Source organism: Lepidochelys olivacea (genome assembly GCF_965140295.1).
Source record: "Lepidochelys olivacea isolate rLepOli2 genome assembly, chromosome: 23".
NCBI classification, from domain to species: Eukaryota; Metazoa; Chordata; order Testudines; family Cheloniidae; genus Lepidochelys; species Lepidochelys olivacea.
This window is the reverse complement of record NC_140433.1, coordinates 2002481-2023700: the sequence shown is the minus strand read 5'-3', so window position 1 is coordinate 2023700 and position 21220 is coordinate 2002481. Positions and strand designations below refer to the sequence as shown.

Here is a 21220-nt window from a genome sequence, read left to right as displayed (position 1 = left end):
GCTTCTCTGCAGCACTGGGGCCATGGGGTTCCCTGTTCTTCTTGCTAAAGCCTTCCGTAGGCTGGGAGATTGCTTGACTGATCTGCCTAGTCACGGCTCCACCAGCCTTGTCCCCAAATCTTGCTTCGTGCTACTGTCCACCAGATTGCAGGCCCTGGCAATGGGGAATTCTCTGTGGCCTGTCTGCCCCTGGGCAGAGAGGAAGGGTGGCCTAATGGTTTGGCTGATCACCTGGGACTAGGGGTGAATCCCCTGCTCTGCACAGCCTCCCTGTGTGACCGTGGGTAAGTCTCTTAGCCCAGATCCTCAAAGGTATTTAAGTGCCTGACTCCCATGGGCTATATAAGTACCCTCTGACGCAGGAATGGCATTGGATCTGCCCATGGAGCGTGGGGCAGTGTTTGTATAGCACCCAAGAGCATGCTGGGAGCTCAAATATGGTCCCTGCCCCAGACAACCTACAATCAAACTGCAGATGCAACGCAGAGAGGAGAAGGCTTGTCTTGTGGCTAAGGCACTGGGCTGGGACTCTGGTGATCGAGGTTCAATCAGGGGCTCTGCCATGAACTTGGCATGCCTGAGCGGGGACTAATGTCAGTTGTTGGGTTTAGCAGGCAGGTGGTGGTGGTGATGTGTGATACGCAGGAGGTCAGACCAGATGATCTGGCGGTCCCTTCCGGCCTTGAACTCTGTGACAAATGTGGCTTTATGCTACATTTCCATCTGCTTGATCCTGCAGCCAGTTCATTTCCCTCAGTAATGTGGAGCAGCCTAAGGGCTGCTCTCAAATCTGCTGGTTTGTAATGGCCAGCTAAGGCTCATCCTAGTCCCCTTGATACGCCCTTTCCCTCACAAGGAAGGCAGAAGGAGGGAGTGGGAGAGAGACAGTTGTAGGATTCCCTTGCCCTCAATGGATAGGGGGATTTGTGGGGTCAAAGCAGGACAGTCAAGCCAAACCCAGGACTGGTGGAAGGTCTGCGTGTGCCCATTGAACTGTACCCATGCCCTGGCCCAGGAATGCTGCTCTTGCACAAGTCTGACTTTGATCGCCGTGTGGGGAAGGAGCAGGTGTTGTGGGGAATTCATTTTCGAAACCCTGAGTTTAAGGATCTGTAAGGCCGGAAAGCTTTTTCTCCCTTGCAAAGAACTGCCCTAGCCTCTGGATTGTATAGGCTCCTCTCTGCAACGCTTTCGTTATGGGACTGGACCTTCGTCCACATGTTCAGGGCAAAGTCCTAGCTCTGGGTAGGGGAGGGAGAAACTTCTTTCCTAAGGTAATTGCGCGTTAGTAAAATGATTGTCAGGGAAACACCAGCGAATTTCTCCGCCCCCCCCCCCCGGTTAATGACGCGACAGGGCGCGCCTGGGGCCAGACCACTGCAGCGCAGGAGACAGGGGGAGTCTTATGCGCCATTACCAGACCGCTGCAATCACTTCTACACCCGTTTCCCACGAAACACAGCCCTAGTTGTGCCGAACCCAGCGTTCCGGCGGGCGGAGGAGGGAGCAGCTAAGCGGACTAGGTTTAACGTGCGGGGGAACAGAGGTGCTGTCCCCCGTCCCCCCCCTCCTTTGCTGCCCGCCGGTGGAGGCGTCGGCACGGCGCTGGTAAAAGCGGCCCGTTCCGCCTCCGCACGCGCCAGGTGCCGGGCTCCCCGCGCGAAGGCCGCGGCCATGGCTCTCCGGGTCCGCGTGCTGTACTGGTAAGCGCGGGCGGGGAGCGGCGGGCCGCGCGGTTGCAGCCCCCTGGAAGAGCGAGGAAACGGGTCCGCGGCGGCTGCGGCAGGCTACGCTGGCGGGCGTGGCCCCGGCCCGACGGAGCTCGAGGCCGGCCGAGCGATGCGCGTGTGGACGCGGGAGTCGCAGGAAGCGTCTGGCCGGCGTTAGGCTGCGGGTGTTGCGGGCTGGTTGCCTCCTCTCGGGGCTCGTCTCTCTCGCCAACAGAGGACGGTCCCGTAAAACGTGTTAGCTCCCAGGCCTCCTGGGCTTCGTAGCAGAGCCGAGGGCGGGGTCGTGTTTTCTGGGTAGCCCTGAGCACCCCGGTTACAGGGTGGGTGGCAACGCCCCTTGTTCCATGCTCTCTGTGTATGTGGATCCCCCCGCCCCCCGTGTTCGCCACTGCCTGCATCCGATGCAGCGAGCTGTAGCTCGCGAAAGCTTATGCTCAAGTAAACGGGTTAGTCTCTGGGGTGCCCCAAGTCCCCCTGTTCTTTTTGCGGATACGGACTAACCCGGCTGCTGCTCTGAAACAGATACACGCAATCTGCTAGCCCTGCGTTGGCCCGGGGTGGGGTATTTTAGCAGACGCCCCACGGGCCGGGGAGGAAACCTGCTGATCTAGCGAAGTATCCGTTACAAGCGGCGAGACCGGGGGATAACTCCCGCTTCTTGCCCCAGCTGCTTAGTGGTCCTGACCCAAAGCCCCTTGAAGGCAGTGGGAGGCGCTCTGTTGATTTCGGGCCCTTCGGGTAAATCCTTGTATGCTGTTACTGGCCAGGCCACAGGACAAACTGTGGGGAATGACCCTGTGCTGCCCTCTCGGGGATGGTCTGGCTGGGGGCCGGTTTCACGCCCCCTTGAGATCAGTTGACCGGCTTGGAGGGTAACTGGGCTGATACCGTGGCTGTTTTGGGCTTAAACTGAGAGCTCTTTAAGAAACCTGCACGGGTGTTGTAGGGGATTAAGCTGCTTCTATCCCACAGGGTGAATGAAGCTGCTTACAGCCTAGCACGCACTGGCTGAATGGTAGGTGGACTAATGTCGCCTCTGTGCAGTCAGGCGAGTCCTCGTTTATATTTGGCACTTCTGCTGCAAAGTGGCAGCTTACACGCCCTCTCTGCCCACATTCAGTCAGCCAGAGCTTGAAATAGGTATTGTCACCCTGGAATAGACCGGCATCTCTCTTGCTTAGTGCAAGACACCTTAATCCTGACCTGCTGCAGCCTTTTCTAAGCGAATCCTCTGACAGGGTGCCTCTGTGCTGATCTGCATCTCCTCCTTCTGCTAGAGTAACCATGGCCTCCCATATACACAACTCATGCCCCTCAAGCATGACCCACAGCCCTCCATGCACCTATAGGTCCGGCCTCCCCAGGCACGGCTCCCCAGTATCTCCTGCTACTCTGACCTGAGCTGCCTCGCTTTCGGTCCATAGACTTCAACTTTCTAACTCGCCTCTTGCAGCTTCGCCTGTCTTCAAGAACGTGCGTAGTCATGGTAGCTGTGTATCCTCTGGTTATCGCGGCATAATGAAAGCGCCAGAGCAATACTGAGTCTTGTGTGCTGTGGAAATGGAGGGGTTATTCCGTGCTCATGGGGCAGCGGTGAGAAGTGACTGCTCAAGCTGGGGTGGAGTTTAGGGGGGAGGGGAAAAAAAAAGGGGGGGGGTAGGAATCTCACCTCCTTGCTAATAAAATAGTTTTATCCTGCAGAGTTAGTTGCTGTGACTCTAGGGCTTAGCCAGCTCTGTGATGGTGTTACAGAACAGCATTCGGGGCCTTCTGAGAGGTTTCTGTTCCTGGCAAAAAGCACCCTCCTGCTCTACATTCCCACGCATACTAGAATGACTTCTGGAAGCGCTCTCCTCTGTTCCCTGAGCATCTAAAATAGACACAGGAAGGGCTGGTATGACTTCCCTCTTTCAAAGCTCTTTCTCAGCAGCCAGTTGCTCTCTTGCACCTCCGATAGAAGGTGGTTAGGGGGCCAGTTTGTCCCAGCACCAGCAGGTGTGAGCGCAAAGTTCATATGCGCCCTATTCCAAATAATAGCAATTAGCGTCTGTGGATAAAGTCAGCAGTTGACTGTTTCTTGACACAATCTAAATGCAATGAAAGTAACCGCATGGCAAGAAGGCTCCACTTCAGTCTTAAGTTTCTAATGAAAACAACTAGCAACAATCAGCATCGTTAGTGGGGTTTTACCCTCCCCGTGATTTGTAATTATCACTTTCTGTGGACCAACATCGATGCTCAAAACCCAGGGAGATGTCCTCAAAAAGGGTGTCATGTTCCCATCTACTGTCTTGTCCCATAGAGAAGACAACAGCCTACTACTTCTGGAGGCAGCATGGCCTTGTGGACAGAGCACTGGCCAGGGTTTTGGGATTCCCAGCTCTGCCACTAACTTGCTTGGGTGTCCTTGGACACGTTCCTTTCCCTTTGTAAAATGGAGCTACTTGATGCTCCTTTGCAAGGCACTTTGAGATCGGTTGATGGAAAGCACTGTAGAAGAGCTAGGTGGTGGTATTATTTTCAACCTAATGTCGTTCCCCTTCATCTCAAATAGCAGGAGTCCAGGTGGGATTAAAGGAAGCTAGGTGCTCAGCTCCTGTTTGAATTTCAGCCTTTGTTCCTTCTTTGGTTAGTGTCTAGATGCTGAAATAATTCTTCTTTGTCTCCCTGCAGCGGGGCCTGAGGCTACCTTCCCAAGGTAAGCGACCAGCTTCCTCGATTCAGTTCCAATTATAACTCTAGCGGTGGTGGGTGAACTGGACTGAGGTGCTCTAGGATCCCATTCCTGTTCCCAGCACTTGGTCCAAGTTACTGGCCATCTGCAAGGAGAGGAAGTTCTGCTCCAGAGAAAGTTGGGCCATAGCATGTCATTGGATCTGCTCCTGGAGCATCCCCAACCCTTTGCCCCAGCCTGACCCAACGAGAACTGCTGGGCTTTTCCTCCCCCTTCAGTCCCCAATTGGCTGCCTGGGCTGTCTGAACCTGTGCATGAGGAGGTATAAATGGAGTTGCACTGGTGAGAAAATTGGTGCAAAGGGAAGCAGGAAGTTGGGGTAGAAAGGGCTCCTGTACTCGCAGCAGGCCACATGGCCTGGCTGTGTGAGGCTTGGCTCGCTAGCTGGTATTGTTGCCAGCTGTTTTTTTAGGTGCGTGAAGTAACAGCAGAGCCAAGATTCAGCTGGGGCAAGTCCTGACGAAGACTTCTCAGGCATTAACTCTGGGTTCTGCCTTTCCCTTCTCTCCTCTCTAGTATCAACAGCTCAAGAAGGAACTTGAAAAACAGTTCCCAGGCAAGCTGGAGATCGTGAGTATCCCAGGACTGTCCAGTTTGTGCAGAGCACGTAGCTTTTGTGTCTGTCTGACTCCCAGTCAGAGAATATGCACAGCCAAGGAATGGCTGTGTCCTCTAAAGCTCCGGTTCTATACTCTCAAAACTCCTGTTGCCTTCAGTGGGAATCTGCGATGCAGGAGGCTCTAAATAAGTCCCTCCTCATCTGGTGGGACCTGACTGAGAACTGTTGGACTAAGAGCATGTCATGTCCAGCATAAATCTGGAACATAGTTGTCAGATCCATGGTTCCTCTAGTCTAGTGTCTTGTCTCTGAAAGTGACCAGTGCCACACGCTTCAGGGGAAGCGGTTAAACCTCTCAGATGGGCAAACAGGCACAAACATAACCATGGGGAAAGCTTTGACCTGATCCTGGGCTGCTGCTGGTTGGCTTACAAAGCATGCCCCGTGTGGTAGAGGTAAGGGAAGCCTTGATCAAGGAAGCATGGAGAGTGGCGTTAAGGTGGAAGGAGGACGGTCCTGCAGGACTGAAGATGTTTGGACAATCTAGTATCATGTCCTGGTTTCCTTGTGCGCTTCAATCTATATATACTCTTCTAGATTATAAACTGTTCGGGATAGGGATTCTTTGATATGTTCAGCACCTGGCACAATGGGATCCTGGCTTCTAGAATACAAATTAACTTAATAGATTCTAAGGTCAGAGAAGGGCCCATTATGATCATCTAGTCTGACCTCCTGTATGACTCCAGACCAGAGAATCCCAACCTGTCATTTCTGCATCAAGCTCACAACATCTGTTTGCAGATGTATTCTCCTCTCTGGTGAGAACTGTAGGGAGCACTCCTGTTGAATTAGGAATCTTCAGAAGAAACTAACATGAAGGGGAGAGCTGGCTGCTTAAAATAGCCCAGACCCCCTTGGGGCTCTTCATTCTCAAGGTGACTGACTCCTCTTCTCTGCTTAGAGTGGCGAAGGGACCCCTCAGGTCACAGGATGGTTTGAAGTGACAATTGCAGGCAAACTGGTGCATTCAAAAATGGTGAGTGGTCTCTTCCTCCCCTCCCATCTAGTTCCTAACCGAACTGCTCAGCTGATAGTCACCAGGGCGGGCGATGTGCATGATCCAGAAAGACTCCTTCATAGAGATGTTGTGAGCACAAGGCTGGGAGCCTTGTCTGGGCTGACATCTGTAGCCAGAGTCCGCTGTTGAAGCTGGAGCAGTAGTCCTGTCTACAGTTGTACCAACTTGTACAATGATCCCCTTAGAATCTGCATGCCGAACAGGGATCGGGGGGGCGCTTCTAAGGAGCACTCACTGTGGGTCAGCAGGTTGGTACTCTTCCTTCGGTGCTGCTGGAGATGAGACCTAAAACACATATCAGCCACTAACTCCTACTAGCCCACTCACTGGGCTTGCTAGTGTTAACTCAATGCCGTGTTCATGTTGCAATAGGAGTAACTTATCTTGACTCTCTAAACTTTCTCTGCAGTTGCAGTAGTATACAGGCTGTGGTTTTTTATTCTCTCTTCTTCTCCCACCCCTTCTTCTAATAGCTGGCATTTTCCACCTCAAAGATGGCTGCATTTCAGTGGTGGATGAAACCTGCATCCTTTATCGCCAAGGATAGCAAATTGAAATGTCTTATTAGCAGCCACCACTGCTGACCTTCACAGGAGGAAAAATACAGCTCCTTAGAAAACCTCTTTGACGCTAAAATAGCCTTTGGCTCTTGCAGCTGCTGATGCTGCAGGTCCGGGAGGGTGGGGGGATTAGAGCTGTTGGTCCTACATTAAAAGTTCTTCCACTGTCGTGTCAATGTGAGGTGGCAGGACTGTTGAGCTCTGTGTCCTTAAGGATGTTCCAGGGGCCTGCTGAACTTCAACTGTCCTGTATGTGACACCTTCTAGAAGCAGTTGTGTTTGCCCATATTTCTTGGCAGGGGGAAAGGGGCTGTAAGTTTCATCTGAGCTTTTTTTTTTTAAAGCTAATATTTTGTTTGAGCTCTTTGTGAGCCTGGGTGGTCCAGCAGCAGAAACAAGCTTTCTGCGCTCGCTGCTGTAGCCAAGGAGTAGCTGTGAGGTTTTTCTGAGGCCGCTTTTCAAACACTGCATAGTCCCTCCGATCCTGGCGCTGCTGTCCTGTAGAAGGCATCTTGCTGAGGAATACTCTTAAATAGGAGTGGAAATCTCCGTGGGCATAACTCTGGACACAATCAGTGGCCGTGTTACCCTGGAGAATTATAGAAGCTTTAAAACATAAAAACGGCCATACTGGCTCAGACCAAAGGTCCATCTAGCCCTGTATCCTGTCTTCTGACAGTGGCCAATGCCAGGTGCCCCAGAGGGAATGAACAGAACAGGGAATCACCAAGTGATCTGTCCCCTGTTGCCCATTCCCAGCTTCTGGCAAACAGCCTTCTCATGCTCTGACTACTTTGAGCCTTATGGGGCATGTTTGGGGGGCAAGGGGGGGGTTCAGCTGTCCCCTTGCTAACTGGCTCCTCTCTGGCAGAACGGAGATGGATTTGTGGATAATGACACCAAGCTTTCCAAGATTGTGGCAGCCATTAAAAAGGCGTTGGCTTTGGGATAGGAACAGCAGAATGCATCGGTGGCTCTGTACATAGCACAGGTAAGTTTGTGGGTCTGGCTATCCCAGTAGTCCTCTTTGTCATTCCTCCTTGGATAAACGGAGCCTTGCTGCATGTGACTTTCTAGGAGACCTTTAACCAAGGTCCTATCCCCCTCGGCATGGGTATTATAAATATGATGGGGCACCCGAAAGAGCAAGGACTTGCCACGTTATGGTTGGTTAGAACGTCACCCCACCCCAACCGCTATTATGCTGACTGCTGGGGCAGCTGTTGTGCTTCACCCCAGAGATAGCTGCATTTCAGCTTATATACATAGACAAGGAAACACTTGGGAAAGCTCTCTGTTAAAATGCTGTAATGCTGCAAATCCTAAAGCTCCCAGCCACTCTGGTTATGCTGGCAACCACCAACAGGGCAGAGCATTCATGGGAGGCAAAAAGATTGGCAAAAGGGGGTCAGAAAATGAGCATGGCTCTGGTTGGCTGAGGTGCTGTGAATCCAGGTGGTGATGAAAGCAGATTTGCCCCCTTGGTAAATCATACATGCAATCCCCAGAACCAAAGCTAGAACCCTGGTCTGTTGGATCCTAAAATGCACCCTTTGCACTGCCAGGCTCCCCCCTCCGCCCCCGACTTCCTTAATTAGTCCTACGAGGTCTCTTGTCCTCTGTGTGGCGATTGTGTTATCTTGGGTTTGTCTACAGTGTTTTTATGTAAACAGTAGAGGGCACGGTTATACTTGCATGATGTAGCTGCTGCTTCCGGTACATCAGACTGGAAAGGGCCTTTCTGAGCCTTCAGTCCACTGCTCTCACAGACGCTCCAGCATAAAATTCTGGACGTAAACTTATCAGTCTCCATCTTCAAACTAGCTCGCCCCCACTGCTCCGTTTCGGAGGCTGTTCCAGACCCTTGGTTCCTAACCGTCAGAGGAGCTTCTCGTTTCCAGCCTAAACGTATTCACGCTCAATTTGTAGCCGTTTGTTCTTGTGCCAATAATGCCTTGAGCTGGTGGTTTTCCCCACAACACCCTGGTCTATTTAGAGAGAGCAATCAGATTTTCCCCCTCTCAGCCTTCACTTGGCTAGGCTAAACAAGCCAAGCTCTTTCCATCTCCTCTCCTAGGATGGGCTCTCCAGCCTCCTGATCATCCTAGTAGCCCTTCTTTACACCTAGTCCAGTTTTATTTTTAAATTTCAAGTTTAACTATATATGTTCCTTTTCTTCGTCTAGCTTGATGAGCATTTGCTTCATTCAGCTTGGCCGAGCGCTTGATGATGGGAGTTGCTGAAATGTCCTCTGGAGCGTGGCCATTCCCAGAAGTTTTTGCGCAGGATGCTGGTTTGAACGAAGGCAGATGAGAATCCAGTTCTGTGCTTTGGCATGCTTTATATCTGTATGCAACACCTGTCTAGAGTTGAAACGGCCCCATTAACGTGCCCTGTTAACACACTATGTGCCATTAAGGTGCCTCTAACTTTGAATAATTCTTGAGTGAGTTTCACTGTTCAACCTTACAGAGAAATCTGTCTTAGTGCTGATATAGCAACAGCAAGCTCTTTGTCTTTGGGATGAAGGCTGTCAAGTAAGGGAGGGTTACCATCTGGGAATCCCATCAGTGTGGGAAGAGGAATTAACTGCTCATTGTCCGGTATGGGGGGAACTGGGAGGGAAATGAGATAAAATGTTTTAAGGAATGACTCAGTAGTCTGTTTATAAAACTCCTGAGTTTTAATTTAAACTCCCTATGTTTTCTTAAACTGGTGTCAAAACAGTTTTTCCCTCTTCTGCAGAACCTTGATACAGTCCTGACAAATCACATTGAGATGTCCCAGCTAGGCAGTGGAGCTTGCTCACAAAACGTAACCTCTAAATCTTGGCATTTCTGAATCGTGATAATGCACTTCCCCCTTCCAGGGTCACCCAGTGTTTTTAAAAAAAAACCCAGAAAGACAGTTTTGCAATTTTGCTGTATGATTTAACTTTTGTTGCACTTCAGAAAGGTGTCTGTCAAATAAAATAATGAAAATTTGTAAACTGGTTGTGTAGTGGCTTCTTTCTAGTGCTTGCTATCTGACCAAAGACAGAGCAATAGCAGAATCTCCGTTCCCTTGCACTAGGGGGTATAATTCTTCTATACCAGTACTCCGAAACAAGCGGCGAGTGGTCCAGCGCTTCATTGCAGTGTGACGATCATGAAAACAGCATTCCAGGTCCTATATCCAAACCTATCAAGCTCCTTCCATCTACACACTCCACTCCAGCAAGCCTGATGCAGTTTTCATCTTTCCAGACTTCTTTGCAACCTCAGTAGTGGGGCTACTATTGAGATGTCCTAACTAGGCAGTGGATATTTTTAAAGAAGCCAGGACCTTGCTTTTTGTGACAAAGTTCTCCTGCTACATCTTCAGGATCTTGTTACAATGACTTTGATCCACAGTCCCCCAAACCTTGAAACAAAGGAAAACTGGTGGCATTTGCAGACCAATTCTGTATTGTGACACCCCCCGCTTCAAGCTACAGTAGCAGAGAGTGCTGCAAGTCAAGATTGTGGAGCAGGGCAGAGCTGGGATGGAGAGTGGGAAGTGTACTAGCAGAGATAGCTGTAAATGGGGACTGAAGTACATCAGCTGTGTGCACAATGCCTACCCTCTGCTAATATGTTCTTAGTCTCATTTTCATGAATACTAAAATAAACCTCCATTTAAAAGAAAAATTAATCAGCTTGGCACAGTTACCCTTGTAACTTGTACCTATTATGAAACAACTCTTGTAAGTAACCAGTAAAGGAGTAAATCCTCTGTCTGTTGGGGCCAGGCCAGTAAGAGTTCTCTCTGCTGCATAGGGTGAGACTTATTTAAAGCTCTGACCTTCCATTGCCGGGACAACTTGATGCCCTCTCCTTACCTCCCCAAACACCGTTTTTTGTAATAATTTTACCCTTTAATCCAACAGGCCTGTTTTTGTTCTTCCACAATTGATTTGACTTAATGGGGAGCCTAGGAACCCATGACCATCTCTGTAGTGTTTAGGGATTAGCTCAGAGCCCCCAGATTTCCAGTAGAGCGGAGCTAGTTGTAAATGAGTTCTCTCACATCCTGGATGTCTCCTATATGAAAATAGTTTAAGATAATGCACCTTGGGGACGGTCTTAATTCAGATCTATTGTCAATCGGAACTCTCCTTTTTAAAGGAGGTCTTAAAAGGAAAAACGGTGGTCTTGTGGCTCAGGCCTAAAACAGAGGTTCTTGTTCTGGGTGTGCCAGACTTGCATTGTGACATCACCTCTATCTCCCATTCCTCATCTGTAATATCTATCTTGCCAGAAGCAGCTGAGGTCAAATTTCAGTCGTGTTTGTAGTGTTGCAAGAGTCGGGGTGGAGGGATGATAGGGGAGGACAAAAAATACAATTTATTAAAAATTAGTTAAAAAAATACACAGTTTAGTCCAGTTTTTAGCAACTCTGGTGAGGGTGACGAGATACAACTGTGCCCTCTGGTGCCCACAATGATAAATGCAGGTAGTATAAATTAGTGATTTCCTGGTGGTAGTTTTCTGAATATCCTTGCAAGACAAATCTAGGAATTTATGGTTTATTTCTAGTGGGGTAATGTCCTGAGGAGCCTAGGCAGCATCAGATGCCTGACTGTGCTGGGCTACTGTAGAAACACTCAGGGAGAGATGGACGCTGCATTTAGGACTCCTATATCTTTGAAGAATGAGGCATCAGAGTGAGTTTTGAGTTGTCTAGTAACAGTGGGCCTTAGTCCAGTTTGAGCAGAACTGGATCACGCAGCCACTCCTATCCGTTCTCTGCTGTAATTGAGTTTGTACCGGCAACCCCTTAGAAATTATTACCAGAAGGCCGCAAGCTTTGCTGCTCATGTAGGCTGAGTTTTGTGGGTTATCCAAGTGCAAATGGAGGCCCAGCTGGATGGGCTGCCGAAGAACAGGGGCCGTTATGTTGGGTATTTCACATTCATACAGTAGGAGATAATCCTACCTCAGAGAGCTTATATATGTTTCACACCATCTACCGTTGGACCATCTTTTGAAAGGGATCCATTGTTCTTCATAGCCCCTGAGGGTAGCACAAGAAGTAATTGGTTTCATTTGTAGCAAGGGAGAGTCACATTGGATACTAGGGCAAACTTTCTTAGGCACCGGAGCAAGTGACCCAGGGAGGTTGTGGAGTCATGTGAGGGTTTTATAGTGACATATGTGGCTAGTAGGCATGACTTGGCATGGCTTATACTGGGAGGTTCATATGACTAGTGCAAAGGGCTTGATATAATTTGTCCACTGGAAGGAGTTGCCAAAGCTTCTGCAAGGGCCTTGACATGGTATATGTTGGAACGGTTGGTGTAAATATGCGGGGGAGGGGTTGGCATGTTACATGTAGGGAAGGTTGGCATGACACACATGGGGGAGGCACTTGGTGTGATATGTGCTGGGGTTTCGCATGTTACATGTAGGCAAGGTTGGCAGGATGCATGCTGGGGGGCGCTTGGCGTGACTTGTAACAGAGGTTTACTGTGTTACATGTAGGCGAGGTTGGCGTCACACATTCCAGGGCTTTGGCGTGTCACACGTAGGCATGGGTTGGTGTGATGCACATGGGGGGGGCACCTGGCGTGACTTTGTGCCAGGGATTTTACATTACATGTAGGCAAGATTGGCATGACGCATGGCAAGGGTTTAGCCTGACTCGAGGGAGGTCTTAACGTAACTCACGCAAGGGGCATAAAATGCAGTAGGGTGTGTGGTTAAATGAAGGCTCCCCCTTGCCAGCCCTGTGACTGGGGGGAGGCAGGGGCAGCCTGGGTGGCGCTTACAAGATGGCGCCTACACAGCCTGGTTCACCTCAGCTGACCTCCCCACCCCTCCCCTCTGCCCCATTGCATGATGGTTAAATAGCCCAGCCGGGGAACCCGCCATTTTCTGCTAGGGCTGGCGGGAAAGGCGGGAAGGGAGCGAGAGCAGCGCGAGCGCCGGCGCGGGACTCCCAACGGCTCCAACGGTCGCTGCTGCGAGGGGCGCGAGCCACACACACAGGTAATAAGGAGGCGCGAGACACCCCCGTACCCGGGCTTCCCCCTCGTCCGAAAAAAGGGGGGGTGAGTAGAAACCGAGATCGTCTGAGGAGCCCCTTCCACCAAGTAAGTCCCGCCTTCCGTCTGTATCCTGCAGCTCATTGGTCGGGCGATGCGAGAGCACGGTGGCCGCGCTGATTGGCTGGAAGCCCCTGAGGCAGCCCCGAGGTCGATTGGTCATGAGCCGCGTCAATCACCGAGGAGGCTTCGCGGCTCAACCCCCTTTCTTGTCAGGTTACATACCGGTTGGCTGGCGACGCTGGCCAATCGGGAGAAAGCCTCGGTTAGCCTGGGGAAGCTCACCTGACACTAGTTAGCTAATCAAACCCAGACTTGGCGCAAAGGCTTCTGGAAGATGTAGTCTTTCTTTAAAAATAACACTTTATGTGGGTAGAGGGGGGCCACCTGGGGCGGGGACTGGGAGCTGGGACTCCTGGGTTCTCTTTAAAGCAAACTCTGGTGGCTTTGCAGGGGCTGCATATTGGCCATGGAGGTGGGATGCCATGGCACAATTTGGTATGGGGTTGCTATTGTCCTTGGCTCCATCGCCATGGCGCCTGGTTACCACGATCGCCATGGCGCCTGGTTACCACGATCGCCATGGCGCCTGGTTACCACGATCGCCATGGCGCCTGGTTACCACGATCGCCATGGCGCCTGGTTACCACGATCGCCATGGCGCCTGGTTACCACGATCGCCATGGCGCCTGGTTACCACGATCGCCATGGCGCCTGGTTACCACGATCGCCATGGCGCCTGGTTACCACGATCGCCATGGCGCCTGGTTACCACGATCGCCATGGCGCCTGGTTACCACGATCGCCATGGCGCCTGGTTACCACGATCGCCATGGCGCCTGGTTACCACGATCGCCATGGCGCCTGGTTACCACGATCGCCATGGCGCCTGGTTACCACGATCGCCATGGCGCCTGGTTACCACGATCGCCATGGCGCCTGGTTACCACGATCGCCATGGCGCCTGGTTACCACGATCGCCATGGCGCCTGGTTACCACGATCGCCATGGCGCCTGGTTACCACGATCGCCATGGCGCCTGGTTACCACGATCGCCATGGCGCCTGGTTACCACGATCGCCATGGCGCCTGGTTACCACGATCGCCATGGCGCCTGGTTACCACGATCGCCATGGCGCCTGGTTACCACGATCGCCATGGCGCCTGGTTACCACGATCGCCATGGCGCCTGGTTACCACGATCGCCATGGCGCCTGGTTACCACGATCGCCATGGCGCCTGGTTACCACGATCGCCATGGCGCCTGGTTACCACGATCGCCAGTGACTTCAGCCTGGTGCCCAACGTGATGGTGCTCATGTGGAGCCAGCGCCTCAGCGGGGTCTCACGTGGCATGGAGCCGGCTCTGAGGCCAGATCTCTCTCGCTCTTTTCGGGCCCAGAGCAGCCTCCGCTCCAAGAAGGGTTAATGGCCCCTTGCTTTTTGCAGCCTTGCCCCCCAGCTTCCAGCCAAGGTGACCCTCCCCACAACAATCCCTTTTCCAGACTCTCACTCATGCCATTCCTAGCTGGCTCCCTCCACTGCCTTCACTTCCCCAACCCCACATGTCTTCCCGCCCTGTTTCTGAGCGATCGGGGCAGCAGGTTCTTTCCTCCCCCGCCCCCCAGCTGGCCCCACTGATCAGTGGGGACCCTCAGGGGGGAAATCAGTGACTTTTTCTCACTGTTGGGAAATATCACTTGTGGGTCTGTGCAAAAACTGGCAACTGCAGAGGGCGGAGAGGAAAAGAACCCAGGAGTCCTGACTGTAAATCCCTCCTGCTTTAATCCACTAGACCCTAGTCCTTTGCCAGACCTGGGACTCGAACCCAGGAGGAGTCCTGGCTCCCAGACCTACTTCCTAATGTAATCACTGGATCCTGCTGCCTTCCCAAGCTGGGACTAGAACCCTGGAGTCCTAGCTCCTAGTCCTAAGCACTAGACCCCATCCTCCTCCAGAGCTGGGAAGACAACAGTTCTTGTCCTCTTCCATGCTGGGCAAATCAGGTTACTGACTGAAATGATCATTTTATATTACAGCAGAAACAAAACACAGGTTCATCTGTGACACTCTAGTCGGGCACTGTTATAAATGAAGTAATTCTGAGTGAGCAGTTGTGGAACTAACAAAAGCTTTTCAGGGATTTTCTAGTACTTTTTTTTTCTTTTTCTACCATATAGTGCCGGAAATGTTCCTAAACATTTATATGACGACCTCTAGGGTTTCCATAGTATCTGAGCGTCTCACAGTCATCAAGAGATTCCTCTTCCCAACACCCGGGAAGACAGGGCAGTGTGACTAGCTCCATTTTACCAGTAGGGAACCACATTGGCTTAGTGACTTGTAGGTCACACAGGGAGTGATGGGACGCGACCCCAGGTCAAGCTGTTCTTGAAAAGGTTAAACTGATTTCTTCCCCTTTTCCCTGCAGATTTCTTCTGCACTAAAGACCGTCCAGAATGGCCCGTACCAAGCAGACTGCTCGTAAATCCACTGGTGGGAAAGCCCCCCGGAAACAACTGGCCACTAAAGCAGCCAGGAAAAGTGCGCCTTCCACTGGGGGAGTGAAGAAACCTCATCGTTACAGGTATTTGGAGTCACGCTTTCTCTGCTGGTATGCATGGGAGACGTAAAGGGGAGTTTTGCGGTTTGCCATTATGAGAAAAAAAGTAACGTGATATGTCATAGTACATAAGAATTAAGGCTATGTCTGAGGGAGCATGGGCTAGTAGTTAGGGATTCAGATGCCTGAGCTGGAGTTCTCTTTGCCAGCCATGCCACTGACCTGCTGGTGTGGTCTTCGGGAAGTCGTTTCCCTTCTCTGTGCCTCAGTTTCCACTCTCATCCTTTGCCAGTCTCATCTACTTAGCATGTAAGCTCTTCAGAGCAGGGACAGTTTCTCACACTGGAATGGGTGCGTACGGGGCTGAGCCCAGAGAGGCCTCGACTGAGATCAGGGTTCCGAGCGGCTACTGTAATTAGAAATAATAAATAATGTTTGTAGTGAGTAGTTTTATAAAATATTATCCTCTTGGCTGGCTTATTAGAACAGAAGCGTAAGGGACAAACGCGTGCATACAAAGGCGCTTGTAGTCAGCTCAGCAACCCATGTTTGATAGGGCTCCTGCCCAGCGGTTGAGATGTCATCATTGTTCCAGTCCTTGTTTGGAAGGAGCTGCTAAAGTACTTAAAAAGCCACTTAAAAAGAAAAAAAGCTTAGATCTACCAGTGGCCTAATATTAGGGGCTGTCAACTTTTGTTGATTCCCTTTAAATACTGCACTTTATTTTGTAACAGGAAAGTTTGTGAAATTGACAGCAGTGAAATAGGCCAGCTTAACAACCATGGAGTCCTCTTTGTCCCCAGAGACTGTGGCAGGGCAAGCTTCTTCTATGCACTGTGTGTGTGTGTGTGTGTGTGTGTACAGCTGAGACACTTGCAGAGGAGAAGGGAGTTCTGTCTGCAGTCCTTGGGACTCTGATGTCTGGGTGTGGTTGGGATCATTGGGGTTAAATTTGGAGCCCTTCAGGTTATGTCTTTGAAATCTCTTCCAGGCCTGGCACTGTGGCCCTTCGAGAGATCCGGCGGTACCAGAAATCCACCGAGCTGCTGATTCGCAAGCTCCCTTTCCAGCGTCTGGTCCGTGAAATCGCTCAGGACTTCAAGACGGATCTGCGGTTCCAGAGCGCAGCCATCGGAGCCCTGCAGGTAGGTGACTTTGTCTCTCTTCCCCGCCGGGGAGACAGAAGGAAACTTGTCTAACTTGCCCCCAGACAGTGGGGAAGTACCTTCCAAAGAGTGAGCCCGACCTGCTTTGCACTCATCAAATCTGTGGAAACTAGACATGGAGGCATCTGCAGAACATACCTCTGCTGCTCAGAGCCTCTGGCTTCAGAATGTAGAGTCTAAATTCACTGTTGATGTCCACAGATTACTGCTTTTGCCCCGAGGGGCCACTGCATCCTAGTGGGGGTGGGTGGGTGTGTGTGTGTGTGTGTGTTTTTACAGGCAGAGGAGAGACACTGACATTAGTGACTGCTGCAGTGCTCAGCTTCTCTGTCATTCCACTCACTCGTGGCAGGGGAAAGCATCCATGTCTCAAAGCCGCTGGCGTGGGGGTGTTGAGCACATAGCCTTAGAAAGAGCTGCCACATTTGAGACTGTGCTGCTTGCTAGTGTAGATGGGTGGGGCATGAATTTGGGATCTCTGAATTGGTTTCCTCACCTGCCAAATGGGGTTCAGCTGACACTTGGGAAGCCCTTGATGCACACAGAGCTGGGTAGGTGCTAAGCATGTAGGGTCAGTTTTTCAAGAGCGCTCAGCCCCCCTTTAGACATCAGAATAAATGGCCAAATAAACGTCACAGAGCAGTAGGAAAAATCTGGCCCTCTGTACAGTGGGAGCATTTGGATGCCTCCGAAAGAGACTGTTGCGAAACAAATAGAGCTGTTACTTCTGTTGTGGTTTTTCCTTGGTAGGAAGCCAGTGAGGCTTATCTCGTGGGTCTCTTTGAAGACACCAACTTGTGTGCAATCCACGCCAAAAGAGTCACCATCATGCCAAAAGACATCCAGCTGGCGCGTCGTATCCGCGGCGAGCGGGCTTAACTCACTGGCGGCTGATATCTGCTCTCACAGTGTATTAGAGTAGACTCTAGGTTTGTGTTTTTTCCTACTCCTGTTTGTAGTGGCTAGGACACGGGGAGATGTTATAAACCTATCTTGGCAAGATGTAAGCCATCAGGAGAGTTGAATCCGTTTGTTCATAATGTACAAGCAAAAAAAAAATTTGAGAAATTTACAAGACTTGGATTTTTTTGTTTTGTTTTTGTAAACTTTTTTTTCAGAATTGCAAAAAAAAAATATATAAAACAAGGGGGAAACATTTTTGAAATGTCTGGTTTTATACACAAAACTAAAGTAGATTTAGGCATAACATAAGGAGCTTTTGGTCTTCGGTTTGTAAAAATATATCTGCAAAAGATCACGCTACACTATATTTTTCATTATTTGATTTCTTTTTTTCCTTTATATCTAGAATGGGCATGATATTTAAACTTGTTTTCTTATTTCCATCTGTCTTGTGAAATGTGACTTGGACCTTTGTAACTTTCAGGTTTCTTCACCCTGTGGTGGGAACAAAAAAAAAAATAAATGCTGAACAATAACCTTTTTGCTTCCTTAATCTTGTATTTGCTGTCACACTAAGACAGGGGTGTCCTCCTCTACAGTAAATCAAAGCAACGTACTGTGTGCTGACACAATGTCCAAAGTTCTGTAGCTCCTTTTAAGGATCTCCGAGCCTTTCTGGGAGCATTATTTAAGCCTTTCAGAGCCTTGAGGGGAAAGGAGTGTTAGATCCTTTTTGAAGATGTGGGAAAATAAAACTTAAAACTTAAAAAACTGTTGTAAGTGACTGGCCCAAAACCACAGCAAGCCAGTGGCAGAACCACAAATAAAACCCCGGAATCTGGAATCCCAGGTCCCTGCTCCAGCTAAGCGACGGCACATCCAGTTACTTGATGTGACACTATATCCTGCAATTTGGCTTCAGGATACAGAGGAAAGAACCTCCCCCCTCCCTTTTCCTGTTGTAGTGTTCACTTCATGCAGTGGGATACAGAAGACAGGGACTCAGGACTCCTGCGTTCTTGGGCTGACTTGCCATGACCTTTGGCACAGCAAAGCTGCCTGTCTATCTCCTCACTGGTAACTCTGAGAGTGACACATCTGTGCCGGTTAGGTAATATTTCTGAAATGCTTTGGGCTCATCAGTTTGAAGGGTACTACCTAACCGGTAGGTGCAGGGGTTATTGAACGCTGATAGATGATAAGCCTTTGTTTTAACAGCCCTTTGAGAAGATGATGATTTAGAATTGCAGTGTACTTGTAAACACCTACTATTTCAGCGGTCATGTTCCATGCAGGCCGGGCTGTCTTTTGCTCTGGGGGTCAGATAGTGGGGGGGAATTACCTATGCTGATAGGGAGACCCCCCTCCTGTCACTAGGTAGACTCCACACTGAAGTGCGACAGCTGTTCTGCTGTTGCATTTCAAGTACTGACAAACCCTTAATTTCACTGCATGCTCTTCCTGCCCCAGAGAACTCTGATGGCACGCAACTGGGCCCTGCTTAAACTCACTGAGTCAAATTCTGCTCTCCGCTGTACACGACAGTGACTTCAGTGGCGTTACTGCAGTGCTACAAAGGCATAGCCAAGATCAGAATCGGGGCCACTGCACATTTCCAGCTCATCTCTGCTGGTGAAGGGTTTGGAATTTCCCATCTGTCCTTTCTTGAAATGCCCTCAGCCACCCAACTGGATATTTCGTACTTGTTTTCCAAGAGGATCTGTTCTGATTGGAGCAGTGTCTTTGCCTTTAACACATACTGCCCTTTAGAAAAGAGCGGCGGGCCTCTTGCGATATGCATGGAGGGAAAGGCTTTCTGTAGGTTGAGGTGGTGGTGGTGGTTTTGCACTGACCTACTTTTTGCATAGGCGTTCTGTCCTCTGTAGGATTTGCTTGGGAATCTTAGCGTCTGACTCCATAAGACACCATTAAAAAAGCACTTTCCTCCCACGTGCAGTTTTGGATTGCTGCTGCCATTCAGTGCCCACTTGCTTAATGTCTCGGAAAATTCAATCGCAAAATTACCGTGGTGGGTGGGTCTGTATCTGAAAGCATCATAAGTTGAATAGAAAACGTAGCAAGGGTAAAATAACGTGCCAGTAAAAAGTTGGAATATCTGTAGCTTTATTTATCTATTTCAAGTATCTTCTCTTACAAATGCTAATGAATTTACACCTGGCAGTGTGCCTGGGAGGTAGATCTGTATTACAGTCCCTGTTTTTTAAAGAGGGGTAGAGAGAGATGAGTGTCAGTGGCAGAGTGAGAGAAAGAACCCAGGAGTCCGGACCTACTGTCTTCTGCCTGGAAGTGCCAAGCCAAGCACAATCCAGACCTGGATTCTGTTCCTTGGCAAAGTGGATGTAAAATGCTCACATTCTGCTATAAGTGTCTTTCATTCACTTTGCAGTAGGGTAAATAACTGCAAGGTAACATCCATTCAGGCCCAAGATTTCTGCTGCAGGCTCTGACCTGTGTCTTGTGCATTTCCAACCTTACTGCTCCCACTTATTCTCTTTCAGCTGGGGTATGGAGGGAACCTTCCATCTCTTGGTACATCTGTTCTGTCAAATCACCACAATGCAGGTGCTAAGGGCTCTGAGCAGATTACCCTGCAGCGCTGACTTGATTGCACTTGACAAGTTTACATTAAATGTAGAGACAGAGCGAAAGCCCTGTTTTAGCCACCTTAAGTGGGATTACAGTGCTGGTGTGTCAGGGCTGCTTTATTTTTTCTGGGGTAGCATAGGCAGATGGGCCTTTGAGGACATGCAGTCCCCTTTGCTTAAAAAGGACAAGTGTGTGGAGTTTGCGGGGGGGAGGGGGTGTTTTTTCTTTCTTTCTTTCTTGTTTGCAAAGCTCTTAATATCTCTGTATCTTACAGGGAGGCAATGTGGGCTAGTGGTTAGAGCAGGGGGGGCCGGGACTCAGGCTGCTAACAGTTCTGTTACCTGCTCTGAGGATACTGATTAGAGCAGGAGATGAGGAGGCGGGACTCCTGGGTTCTGGTCCCTGCTCTGGGTGGGGCGTGGGGGGGGACAGGTTGAGCAGGGAACCACAGAGTGGATTTTCTGATTTCTAGTCCTGAGCTGGCCCCGACTCATTCTGCGTCCGTCAGCAATTTGCACCCCCTCCCTCGGGCCCTCTGTAAGATGAGGATAAAAGTGCCTACCCTACAGAGGGGGTTGGCCCGGCTTTGTTGTTAGCAGAGCACTTTGTGAGCGTGGGTGACAATGCTACTCAACAGCCAAGTATTTATTATTAATAAACAGCCTTGTCAAAAGGAAAGGTACAGCGCTGTTAGGAAGCCAGCACTTATCCTCTGCATCCCAACAGACCGTCCATCTAACCAGTTCCTTTCCACTCTGCCTTAGGATCTGTGTTGAGTGGGAGGCCCCCAATAAAGGGCATGCTGTTTAGGGGGAGCCGGTGCCTGGTGGGCGGTCAGGACACAAAACCTGATGAACTTCTATGCTTAAAATAGGGCCGCTGCTCTTTACCACCTCCTCAGCCCCCATCTGTGATCATCCAGTGCTGCACAATGTGATCACTCAGACTTCATAAGAATGGCCATACTGGGTCAGACCAAAGGTCCATCGAGCCCAGTATCCTGTCCCCTGACAGTGGCCAATGGCAGGTGCCCCAAGGGGAATGAACAGACAGGTTATCATCAAGTGATCTGTGCCCTGTCACCCAGTCCTAGCTTCTGCCAAACAGGCTAGGGACCATTCCTGCCCATCCTGGCTAGTAGGTCCATCAATGGCTATCTTCCATGTATCTATCTAGCTCCCTTTTGAACTCTGCTATAGTGGTGGCAGTGGGAATGGAACCTGGAACCCCCTCCTCCGAAAGCCTAGGCCTGG

The 21220-nt window shown here is 50.3% G+C and overlaps 1 protein-coding gene and 1 long non-coding RNA gene across 2 annotated transcripts; both read left to right on the top strand.

Annotated features, from left to right (window-relative positions):
- Positions 1 to 1407: 1407 nt before the first annotated feature.
- On the top strand, positions 1408 to 6062 carry LOC311511924. The gene is made up of 4 exons (XR_014709366.1): positions 1408 to 1703; positions 4404 to 4428; positions 4981 to 5034; positions 5988 to 6062. It is a non-coding gene; the product is annotated as an uncharacterized lncRNA (long non-coding RNA).
- Positions 6063 to 12534: 6472 nt separating this feature from the next.
- Positions 12535 to 17896, top strand: LOC311511793 (histone H3.3A). Its single transcript, XM_084612654.1, has 4 exons — positions 12535 to 12672; positions 15160 to 15315; positions 16283 to 16436; positions 17208 to 17896. Exons 2-4 carry the CDS (start codon positions 15188 to 15190, stop codon positions 17334 to 17336), a joined length of 411 nt encoding a protein of 136 aa, XP_084468780.1. The 5' UTR covers positions 12535 to 12672; positions 15160 to 15187; the 3' UTR covers positions 17337 to 17896.
- Positions 17897 to 21220: the final 3324 nt, after the last annotated feature.